The sequence below is a fragment of the Psittacula echo genome (genome assembly GCF_963264785.1).
Source record: "Psittacula echo genome assembly, chromosome: 3".
Taxonomy (NCBI): Eukaryota; Metazoa; Chordata; class Aves; order Psittaciformes; family Psittacidae; genus Psittacula; species Psittacula echo.
The window spans coordinates 110,542,190-110,553,973 of record NC_137736.1 but is presented as its reverse complement, the minus strand read 5'-3'; the positions used below and the strand labels follow the sequence as shown (position 1 = coordinate 110,553,973).

Below are 11,784 nucleotides of genomic sequence, written 5' to 3'. Positions count from 1 at the left end.
TTATGCTGATAATACCTGGAAACGTCTCAGTGCACTAGGCAGTGTTTATAGTTTTCCATCACTTAGGAGCACAAGCACCTTTAGGAGAGCACAGTTAAGCAGAATCTGGATCTGAAGCTCCAGTACTGGCCAGTATTAACTGCACTGGGGGAGGCTTTTGAAAATGGAAAGCTAATGACTGAATCAATGCAATTTCAGAAGCACCATATACATGCACACACGCCCGGGTGTGTTTAGTTTAGCCCTGCCACTCCTTCTTGCTTTCTCTATAACCCTGCTAATATTAAAGAACTCTTGCTCTCACCCAGTGTCTTGCTCCCCTCCTTTCCTTATTCCCAACCCTGGTATCTATTATCTGAAACCATCTCTCTGCAGCTCCATATTGGTAACTGCATCCCATTAGCTGAAAACACTCTCATCTCTCTGGATGAAGAGTAAAAGGGTAGGAATTCTTGTCTGAATGAATATTGCTAAAATTTACGAAGTCAATGGGATAATGACATACAGTATGAGCAATGCCACCCAAAGTGGAGGAAAACTGCTGCAAGTCCTTCCTCAAGCAAGACTTGGTGGCATCACTGGGGCTTCTGCTTTAGCAATAGCTTGTAGAACTGACACCTAAAAAAATTACACAGAATATAAATTGAATTCGTGACATAACAAATAATATTTAATATATAGCATTGAATGCATACACATCAATACCAGTGCTGTAACAACAAAACAGAACTCGTAAAATTAGCAGCAGTTTTTTGCAAGTACAAAAATACACATTTTTTTCAGAACATATATAATAGCAAAATTTATCAGGATATATTATACAAACTCAAAGCATTTCGATAATGTATTACTTTTAATATATTATACGATGTTTTAGATGCTGCATAATAAAATTACATGTGTTCTGCTTGCAACAATACATAATGCCATTTACAGCAATGTTAAGAAACTATTCACAACTTAAACACGAACAGAACAGCCAACAAAGCACAATAAATGAAACACACAGTTGTGAGGTGTTAGTTACAAGTTTCAGCATTTCTCTTTACAGGTTTTTGAGCTTATTTTTTTTCTTTCTTTTGCAGAGTGAAAGAAATAACTACACCTATTGAATATACCTTCTAAACATACAGAAAACAATACACTTATTCCTTGGAGGACAATGAAGGTAATACCTATCAGTTTCAGAACAGTAGTATAATACCACAGGTATGGAATCTATGCTGACTTTGCACACTACATCAAAACCACAAAGGACTGGGACTCACATCCGCAAGGCTCAACACACAAGTGGTCAAGTGGAGAGGCCCATCAGGCACCCCACTGCCCTGGCAGGCTCACAGAACAGGGCACTGCTCGTAGTTACTTCCTGCGACCCTTACAGATTTTCAGGAGGTTTCTGCTTGCTTTTTAGCAGTCTTCATTATTTTAACAGTGTTCTTACAAAGCTTTATGTGGGAACATTACTCAGTTTCCTAAAAACCGAAAACCTGTGAATCTGGGGACTGCTCAATTAAATTTGAACAACCTGGATATTAAACTTAAAATGAACACACATTAACACCAAAGGCATTTTCTTTATGGTGTTTATTTTAAGCGTTAAGATTCCTCCGCAAAAAAGCTTTGGTCAGTCTCTTCAAACTTTGGATTGCTGTAATGCTCTTCTAGACCTCCTTTTTGATCTTGGATCATGAAGTCTGTCTCTTCCCGTGGCTTTCAGAGGTAATGGCTGAGTGTCAGGTTTAATCAAATAGCTGTCACCTCCATCAGCAGGTTTCAGGGGCGCTGGCCTCCTGTTGGGTTCCACCACGCACCCCTCAGCCAAAGCATTGGTAGGTTGTGGGGATGGTGGCACCTTGGTGGGTGTAACCAAATAGTCATCAGCTGCTTCAGCGGCAGTGTCTTTGTGTTTCTTTAGAGATTGAAAAGTGCTATCGAAAGGGGAGGAGGTTTCAGTTGGGGTAAACACAGACTGGTCTGAAAACTGAGAGAAAGCACTGTCCAGAGAGCTCATTGATGACACCGATGGAGATGTTCCAGGAGAAGACAGGCTAGAAGAGCTAAATCCTGAGCAAATATTTAATCCCTCTGGCGTTGGAGGCAGGAGGCAATGGGACAAGTCTTTCTTTTCAACATTTTGGTTTGTGTTGTCACTTTTACCAATATTAATCCCTATAATCAAGCTCTGATTGATAAGCTTTTGTCCTTCCATCTGCAATGACCGAAGCTGATGGAGATAGTCTTCATCTTCGTGAGATAGGACAACATCACAGCTGGCTTTGCGTGTTGCCTTCTCATGATCAACGCCAGTGCGGGTGAAGCTGGGGGCAGGGAGGCCAATTGTGGGCTCTGAGGAGCGCCTGTGTCTCCTCAAGGTTTTGAGAGAGCCTGAGGTAGCTGCTGAAGAGAAGCTCAGTGCATTGGAGCAGAGAGACTCATTCTCTGAGTTCTCTTGTGATGAAAACTTACGGTGTACATCAACAGAAATGGTCAACTGCTTTGATTTGGTTTTACTTTGGATTTCATCCACCTCCGTCTGCTCCGAATCACCATCGCTTAGAGTGAAGACAGACTCCCTGCTCCTGTTGTCCTGATCTCGGTTCTTAATCCAGTCGCTCGAAGAAGAATCAGCTTCATCATTTGCCTCGTTCTCCAGACTGTCATAGGAAGAGTCATTCAGATGGAGAGAAGCAGCATCTGCAAGGACAAACCAAGTGTTAACACATCAGTGACTGAGCCACCCTGCTGACAAGCAGCTGCATTCTTTATTGCTCTTTTTGGCAAAAATCCTCTACTTTCAGAAGCATTTGCCCTTTAAAGCTTAATTCAAGCAGAAATGCCAATAATCGCAGAAAAAAAATAATGTCTAGTTTTGAAATGAGTGCTAAGTCACAGTTCATCACGAAACACAGGATCATGGCACAAATGAGCGTTGGAGGTTTTGTTGGTTTAAGTAGGAAACTTCAGCAGTAGGTAACCCATTTGTAACAATAATTTACATGCAGTGCATTAAATCAGCAATTTATTGAATTTTTCTTTTCATTATTAAATATTGAAAGCAACATTCAACCTTTCTTTCCTTCTTTTAGATGAATGAAGAAAATAACATACTTTGTACTTTTTTGGTCTTCAAGAAAATACATTTTTATCTTAAAATAAAAATCTCTGCAACACTATGAAGAAAATTCTAGTCTCAGTTTTAACAGTCACCCCATTTCCACTGAGCAGTGCACACCTGGTCCCTGTTCTGTATTGTGATAATTGAAATTACATTGAATCTCTTTTGCTCTGGTCTATGCTAAGCTCAGAGTGAGAGACTTATCTCACATTTGCAGCAGACAGAGTTCACGCATGGGAAGTTGCCATGCCTCAGTGAGTGCCTGTAAACTTGCTCAGGTGCCGTAACCTGTCAGGGGGCTGAGCTCTCAGTCCCACCACATCCCAGAGCAGCAGATCCCATGTGCTTCCACTCTTGGGGAGGAGGCAGGCCAAATCTCACCGGATTTCACGATATTTTACCAGAGGCAGAGCATGAGGAGTGTGGAAACACCACACTGAGTCAGTCTGGCATGCTGGAGCAAATGCACTTTCCGTATAGGCAACCTGTGCCAAAATTTATTTTACAAAAATGCTGCTTCAGGAAATTTTAAAGAGACACCCAAACCTCCAGTCAAAATCGATACTATCACAGAGCTGGACAGAAAAAGAACATCAATGATATTCCGGAATGCTCTGCCAGCTAGTCGGTCATTTTCAGTCACCAGTTCCATGATTTGTCTTTGCTAGCAGCAAAATTTGGATGTCCCACTGAAACTCAGGAGAGCTCTCTCTTTTGATGATGAAGAATAGACACTTTTAACCCTAAGGTAACAGTGTGACAGCTGTATTATAACCACTGTTGATCACTGACTTCCCCATATTATGAGAAAACATATGCTTGGACAAAAAATCTAGACTTAAGATGAAACCTTTTCCAGATTTTTGTCTTTCTTTCTCTTTGTTTTCCCTCTCCCCCTTTTTTAACGTAGTGGCTCAGATGACTGGAATAGGAGAAGGTATTCTTGGGAGAGCATTTTGTGATATGGCCCAGGTCTGCGATAAGGTGAGTCAGTGATTATTACCAATACTTTGGACAGAGGAAAGAGAACAACAGTAAGTGTGAACACCACATGAATGGGGAATTGCGTTCTTCCACGGAATATACTGGTCTTTTGTGTGGCTGAATTTAGCTATCTAACAGGATCAAAACACCATCTGTATTACCTGAACTGTTCTCTCTCTTGCATGTCATCAATATTTCTCCAAACAGGGAGGTAATTTCCTCTCCAAATATCCTGCAGCAATTCTCAGTGAGGAACTGTACCAGACTAGAAATCTGCAACAAAGCAATGGGAAAGAGATGTTTTGTCAAATATTCCACTATTGCACTCAGGGCAAGCTCAGCATATAGATGAGGAACAGGAGCAAACATGATGTGCCCCCTCACAGCCAGGAACTCCTCTCCTGGTCTCCTGGGCCTGCAGAAAACAGCTAGGCCCAGCTAAAACGTCCCAGTATACATTCTGGTATACATCTTTTCCAATCCTATGCTGTCTGTTTAAAGTTCACCACAAGCAGAGACCTTCTTCATGAGAGAAGCACTTTGCTAATACACTGGGTACTGTTTTATGATTTTCCTCCTCTTCTTCCAGGCAGATTATGAGAAGGGATCTATGACTGTTTCTAAAGCCCTGATAAGAGGACAAGTCCTGATCCAAACAGGTACTGACTGCTTTCACAGAAAGATTGAACAGAATGAAGGTTGGCTTTTGTTTGTGTTTTTTTTTTTTCTATGCTGCAGTGTCTCTTACCTTTTTTGTAAATTCACTTTCTATATCAGGGGTGGAGGAAACAGGAGGCCAGAGCAGGCTAGGTGCAATGCAGATAGCCAGATTAAATGCATTCATCTGGTTTTCTTCCGATCGCATTTCTATACCATGCAGTACTCCAAAGATGTAACGCAAGAGAACAACATTAGCTCTGGGGAGCTGCTCTATTAACCTGAAAATATTTACAAATGTAATTCTTCAAATTAGTGACCCAGCAAAATAAAACCATTTTCCATAGATACACACAAGTCAAGACAATGAAGAAAACAGAAACAGGGGAACACAGTCATAGAATCATAGAATCATAAAATGCAGGGCTGGAAAGGACCTGAAAGACCATCTAGTTCCAACCCCCCTACCATGCGCAGGGACATCTCACTCTAGACCATGTCGCTCAAGGCTCTGTCCAACCTGGCCTTGAACATTGCCAGAGATGGAGCATTTACCACTTCTTTGGGCAAACTTTCTAGTGCCTCACCACCCTCACAGTAAAGAGCTTCTTATATCTAACCTGAACTTCCCCTGTTAAAAGTTTGAAGTCATTGCCCCTTGTCCTAGCGCTACAGTTCCTGATGAAGAGTCCCTCTCCAGCATCCTTGTCCACTAATTACCCCAGGAATGTGTCAAAGAGGTAGGTATTCTTGCTCAGCTGCTTTCCCTCACTGTGACACATCTATGAACAGTTTTTTGGGAGGACAGAAAATATTCTAACACAAAATTACATTCTGTCAAACTAATGAACCAAGTACAGTGTATGACCTGAAACTATATTTCATCTAAGATAAGATGCCTGATAATTCACTGGTCACTTAACCAAACACTTCAGTTGATTCTCCATGCCATCTAGTTGCCGTAAGTACTTATGTAAGTACACGTGGTCAGCTCGTGTACAAAGCTCTGTTTCTCATGACATAAACTTTGCCCACTTTCTGTTTCCCCTGCAAGGGTGGAGGCTTCCCTTGTCACTATGCTGCAATATTTCATTCACAATTCCATCTTGGTTTCAAAATGGTCACTAAAATTTGAGATTAATGAGATGGAATATATGAGGAACTGGTTTCAGCTATCCTTTCACCCAGGACATCAAAATTCCCTGTGGATGAGTTTGGATTTAGTATCAGACAGAAATACAGGTCTTGGACAGTGTATTTATAAATGCTATACATTTTTTTTTCATTAAAGGATATTTATTTCATTTATTTACTGATATCCACAAAAAGCAGAAAAGCAGGACAAAAGATAGTCAGAAAATTTTCCCATACAGGCAATCATTGAAGTATATATGTAAGTTTGAATGCTCTGTCATATACAAAGATATTTTAGCATCTATTTTATAAAATATTTAATTTTAAGTTGTAAAGTTGAACATTTGAGTTTCTGCATTCTGGTATATAAATTTATAGGTCAAGAATACAGAAAGTATAAGTAACTCTACCTTTGAATGCTTTTTATCTTCTCTTCATTATTTCCTTGATCCATCACAGAGACCCACTTATCACAGAGCTGGGATGACAAAATGCTGCCTGGGATGTTGCGAAGAAAATCCTTATCAAGAGAAAAGAACAAAACATGTGAACAGCTGTTCTGGAGTGCGGGAGGGAGTAGGAGTAAGATATGCAGATACAAGAAGATGTATCAGTGGGACAGCACTAGCTGACAAGCATCCTGTTACACACAGCAACCAGAACCAGCAGAGAATCATCTGAGATAAAGAAGTACTTTGGATTATGCTTAACGTGCATATTTTCCTGCCCTTTCCTCACCCTTTCCTGTCAAAATAGAGGTATTCAGATCCTTCATCTGCTATCAGCGAGCTAAAAAATCTGCAGTGGGACCAGTTATTTTGATGCTGCATAATGTCTATCTTTACTTATCACTTAACTTCATCTATAGTCCCCATTTTTTCTCCTTAGCTGACAAGCTCTAATACTTCCAGACCATAAACACTCCAAAGGCACTCCTTCTTTCTTTCTCCTAATCAATCTCTTTTGGTAATGGAGTACTTACACTATACATAGATAGTCTTGAGGTTCTAATACCTCAACCATTGGAGAGCAAACTGCTGCAACTTGGGAAGAAGCCCAAATCCTAGCTTCTCAAACAAACTAGGGTAAGGGAAGTTACGATGCACATGAATAACACATTTGCTCTTGCGTGTTAACTCTTCACTGTTATAAAAGCTAAGCAATTGCCCCTCAGTGAAACTGTTACCATGGGATGAGTACTGCATGATGCAGCTGTCCCGCCCTAAATGTATGTCCTAAATCCACCAGTAGGAAAGTAATTGTGCATGTCTTTCCCATGAAAACCTCTCCCGTAGTAGCAAGAGGAATGGCTTTCTGCAATAAAAATATTCCACCCAAGCAGTGCTTGCTTGATAATGGAGATTACTATTTCTTTCAAGCAAAAACTACACAAAACCAGATGCACTGTACTGAAATGTGAAAAGAAATATGCTGATCCTCTTTGTAGGAAAAAATTTACTGAATGCTTGGGATGCTTTTTGCACAGGGAACATTGTTTTCAACATGCAACTCCGTAACTAAAGATAACACATGGGAAAATGAAAACAAATATTTTGGGTTATTTTAGGTCACACTCGTTAGGGTCTGTAGTGTAGGGTATTAATTGACAAGTAAGGAAACAGATCTGTAAACCTGCCTTTATAGTATTGACTTTAAGCAGAGAGAGAGAGAGTAACACAACCAGGTTATCAGCTGAGACCTCAGGAAAACTGGCACCAAAACAAGCTGGCTAGTCCTCTTCCCCATCCTTGTTCAGTGGTAGTCTCCTTTGGAGATCCTCACAACATTAATGTGCCAGCCCATCCTTAATTCAGCCCACCAAGTCCTCCTTGGGCCTGTCCCTGGGGAAAGGTTCTACTTGTCTGTGCCCAGCATCTGCGCTGCTCTCACCAAAAAGGGGGAAAGGAATATTCTTCACATACCTTAAACAAAGATGCTGTCACAAATATGGATTCACAGGCTAGGTCCACTTCAGCGCCTGAATCAAGCTTCTCCTTGAGCTCCTTGCAGGTTTTTGCACTTCCAGAGCGTCTGAAAATACCTTCAGTGGAAGGGCCCTCTTGGTAAAGAAGGGAAAGCATGTCCTAAACAAAATTAAAAGCCAGAGAGGATTACTCAGAAATATATTTTATTTTCTGCCATTAAATTGTAGTTCTGCCACTTTTGCTACAGATGAAGGCCTCTGAGTTTGAAAAAACCTCACAAATCAAACGCAGGTCAAGGCTCACCCTCTAAGCCATGCCAAACTGCACAGCAAAGCTTTGGTCTGGGGCACTGATTTTGGAAAACAACTCCTCATAAATACTGTGCTTTCCACTGTCTAGCACTAACCTCCTGCATGATCTTCCAGAATCTGTGCAAGTTTTAGCCAAGTGTCCTAGGTTGATTTAAATATAGAAACACTATGGCTTGGGAAAAGGAGAGTGGTCTACCTAATCCAAAGCTCTCCATGTGACACTGGCCCCAGCAACACACTGCTTTGCAGGAAGATCCAAGATCCTCAGTGCTCATCACTGTGCTCAATACTATCACTGACCAGAGATTAAGACTTCTATTCCATGCCTGATGTCTGAAAAAAAAAAGGGATTTTATCTAAGGTGGAAGGTGTTTTGTTTGTTAGTATCTGTCTGCACTTCTATAGCAGATCAGAGTCAGATTTTTTACCCTCTTTGTGTCTTGTGAGTGGTGTCGTACACTGCAAGCGGCATAAGCAGGACCACCTCCGGGGCAAGATGCTTCCGCCTAGGAGGTTACCCAAAGGGGGCTAAAGCTTGGCTTACAGCTCCACTGAAGCCAATGAGGCTGCAAAGGAGTAGAAAGGTAGGCAGCTCACCAAATGAGATATTTAAAAGTAAAGGGAAATCAAGCAGATTCCTGTCAAGCTTTTAAAACAACAGGAGAGCCTGATTTCTTCTGCTAAATAAGAGATGAAAATGAGCAGAAAAGGAAATGCTGAAATCAGAAACCTCTCCTGAGGTAACATGTACATGATATTTTCCAGCTGCTTAATTCTATGCCATCTCCTGTGGGTCATCTCTCAGACAGGCTTGTCACCTCTCCCCAGGCCTATTCCAAGCCATGTGGATTTTGTCACATTTGTCCCTTCCAATGGGGAAACATAGTCTCTGGGATCATGTGCATGCAAACAGTGGTCTGAGGACCAAGTTATCAAAAGAGATGGCAAGAAAAGGGACACTGGGGGAGAGTCTGTAATCATTAAATGGAGTTACTGTAAAAGTAATGGCTAAGCAGTGGGGTTTGGAGGCTTTCCTAGTCTGGGCTGTAAGGTAGCTCTTCCTGACATGCAGCAGAGCAAGTAAGTAGAACGAAAACTATTATTTTTACTTTTTTTCTTTAACACTTTTTTTCTCACTCCTGCATTAGTTAAAAGTAAGTGCAGAAACTGTGGAGGGGCACCTTCATGGCAGCAGGACTTGTGTCAGCATTTCCATTTTATTTGCAGAGATTTAGAGCTCTGCAGTCAAAACAGGCTGAGCCCTTGAGCACAGGATCTTAGCACATGAACAAACACTTTGAAAGTATGTTTTTAATAAAATACCCACAAGATAAAACTGGGAAGCCCCTCTTATAGTAGTAAAACCAGACAACAGCACATGAATGAAGCTAATGGTGTAAGACAATTCAGTGTGGCAATGGCTAAAAGAGAGCCCTTCAGCTGTTACAGCAAGTTTGAAGATCTGAAGCAGAGATATCAAACATGTCCGAAGCATTCATCCCTAATATTTTCTTTCTCTTGCAGGTAAATCCCACACAGTCCCCCTCATGCAATATTCCATTCTCCAGAGATGCTGCATAAATCAAAAGTAAGTTACATTTTGTGACATAAACAGTGTTTAAGATTCAAAGCACAAAATCTAGCAAGCTGTGATTCTATGATTAGTAACTTCGAGGGGTTTTTTTCAGATAAAAATTTACTAATATTTCTGGTTTGGAGAAATTTCCGAAATGCAGCATTGGGTCATCTCTCAAACAGAGAGAATGAGGGATCAGGTTCTTACAGAGTCCATCTCTGGAGGGCTTACTTAAATAAACTAAATTATAAAACTGCACACTTCTCACTCAGAAGAAAATAACAAACCCACATTATTAAATGACCTGAAAAGTCCTGGTATGATTCACTATTCAGGCAATGATAAAGCAGCACATCAAGCAGAAGCATAGGAGACAACACATCTCTCCCTATATAGTGGTGTAACCCCACTGATTTCAGTGGGATTCTGGCAAGTTGTTCCAGCCAAAAGTCAGGCTGTTAGGATGAGGGGCCCAATCCTGTGGGGTTCACTCCCAATCCCATAAATGTTTCAATTGCTGCACTGACAACATGAGAGCCCCCAGTCCTGAACAAAAATGACTTAATTATGCCTGCCAATGGGCTCTAGGATAACCCTTTTCACATTCCTGTGCTGGTTTTGAGAGCACTCACAGCACTAGTGCTCCCTCAAGAGAGGATGCTTCTGCAGCATCCACTTACCCACCATTTTTGCTGTCAGATCTAAACTGAGGACCCAGAATGCTTGCTTGCCCTGGGCTGCCTTCAAGAAAGGCTCTGAAACTGTCTTCTTAAGGGCAGGCAGCATTTATATGCACACATGGGCTGTCTATATAGAACAACAGATGCCACATTTATGGAGCTGGGGATTTTGCAGAGATCTTGGGAGTGGTTTAAAAAGTGTGTGTGAATTACACTGCGTAAGTGAGGATTAGGGAACCAGCCTTATAACGTGGGCTATAAAGAAGAAATAGCCCACAGCAGCAGACCGACCACATGCATTTCTCAAGCTGTTTGCTGTTAACCAGACCTGACCACAGCATATGTTAAAAACCAAAGTTCTTGCTGAGAACCACAAATAAGGTTTCCTTCTGGCTTCTCTGCTTGGGTAATTTACAAAGTGTCTCCATGCTCTCATTCACCAACACAGAGAAATTCCACCATGGTAAGAGCCAGCCCTGAGCCCGGGACTCACCAAGAGGGGTTTGGGCAGGTTGTCATCCTCACAGATGGCTGTTAGCAAGAGGCCAAAAAGCTTCCCAGGAGCAGCAGATGTTGAGGAGAGGGGTGCATTGTCCAAGTGAGTGCCTGGGCCACGCCAAAAAGCCCAATTTATGATAGACCTTTTCCTTTTAAATGACTTTTGGCTTAAGTCTGGAAAAAGAGAAAGGTGTTTATTAAAACAAATATATTTCAATTCTAATTCCAGTATTTGTTTTGCTGAGGTTGCTATGGTTTCAAAGGAAAAAATGTCATGAACTCAACCAACTCCTTGGCATCCGGCTAAGCCTAATCCACTGTGCACATACCTGTGCATGTGTGTGTGTGAAGAATGTCCTGCCTTACCCATGCTGTTAAGAGGATCACCAGGATCCGCGCCGCACTGCTGGACTACAGTGTCAGCACTTACCACTAAGTGCAGGGCGTCAAACCTCATCCTGACTTCACACAGAGCTCGACTGTGCTAAATAACTCACTTTCCACCCACAGGTGCAAAACCACAGACCTTCTTTGGAAAAACCCAATATGTAAACACCACTGCCCTCAGGCTGGCATGCTGTCTGGAGGCATTCTAATTCCCCTGGCAATGTGGGAGAGCACCTTCTCTCCCTGTAAGTAACACCAGAGAGTCAACTACTGGGGTGAGACATTTTCAGACCAGGAAACATGGCCAGCTTTGCTCTCTTCTCCACTAAGCAAGTGTATCATTCACTCTCCTCGCCCCAAGCATTTACTGACCATGGCCCTGTGATGGTGCCTGCCCTTTAATCAATGCCTTCCACATGGCATTTCAGCATGCTGCCAACACTCTGGTAGGTTCCATGTGTCTGTATTTATTTTAATGTGTTTCATGACATATCTACAGAGCACCACTAACTAA

At 41.8% G+C, this 11,784-nt stretch overlaps 1 protein-coding gene across 1 annotated transcript in view; it reads right to left on the bottom strand.

The window, feature by feature from the left end:
• Positions 1 to 1,636: 1,636 nt before the first annotated feature.
• Positions 1,637 to 11,784, bottom strand: part of ARHGAP20 (Rho GTPase activating protein 20) — a gene marked incomplete at both ends in the record, with an annotated part of 62,531 nt that continues 52,383 nt past the window's right edge. The window contains 6 exons of the mRNA XM_080612898.1: positions 1,637 to 2,697; positions 4,264 to 4,375; positions 4,851 to 5,040; positions 6,304 to 6,413; positions 7,816 to 7,977; positions 10,879 to 11,057. Of these exons, the coding sequence (XP_080469024.1) occupies positions 1,637 to 2,697; positions 4,264 to 4,375; positions 4,851 to 5,040; positions 6,304 to 6,413; positions 7,816 to 7,977; positions 10,879 to 11,057 (1,814 nt within the window). The remainder of the gene's footprint in view (positions 2,698 to 4,263; positions 4,376 to 4,850; positions 5,041 to 6,303; positions 6,414 to 7,815; positions 7,978 to 10,878; positions 11,058 to 11,784) is intronic.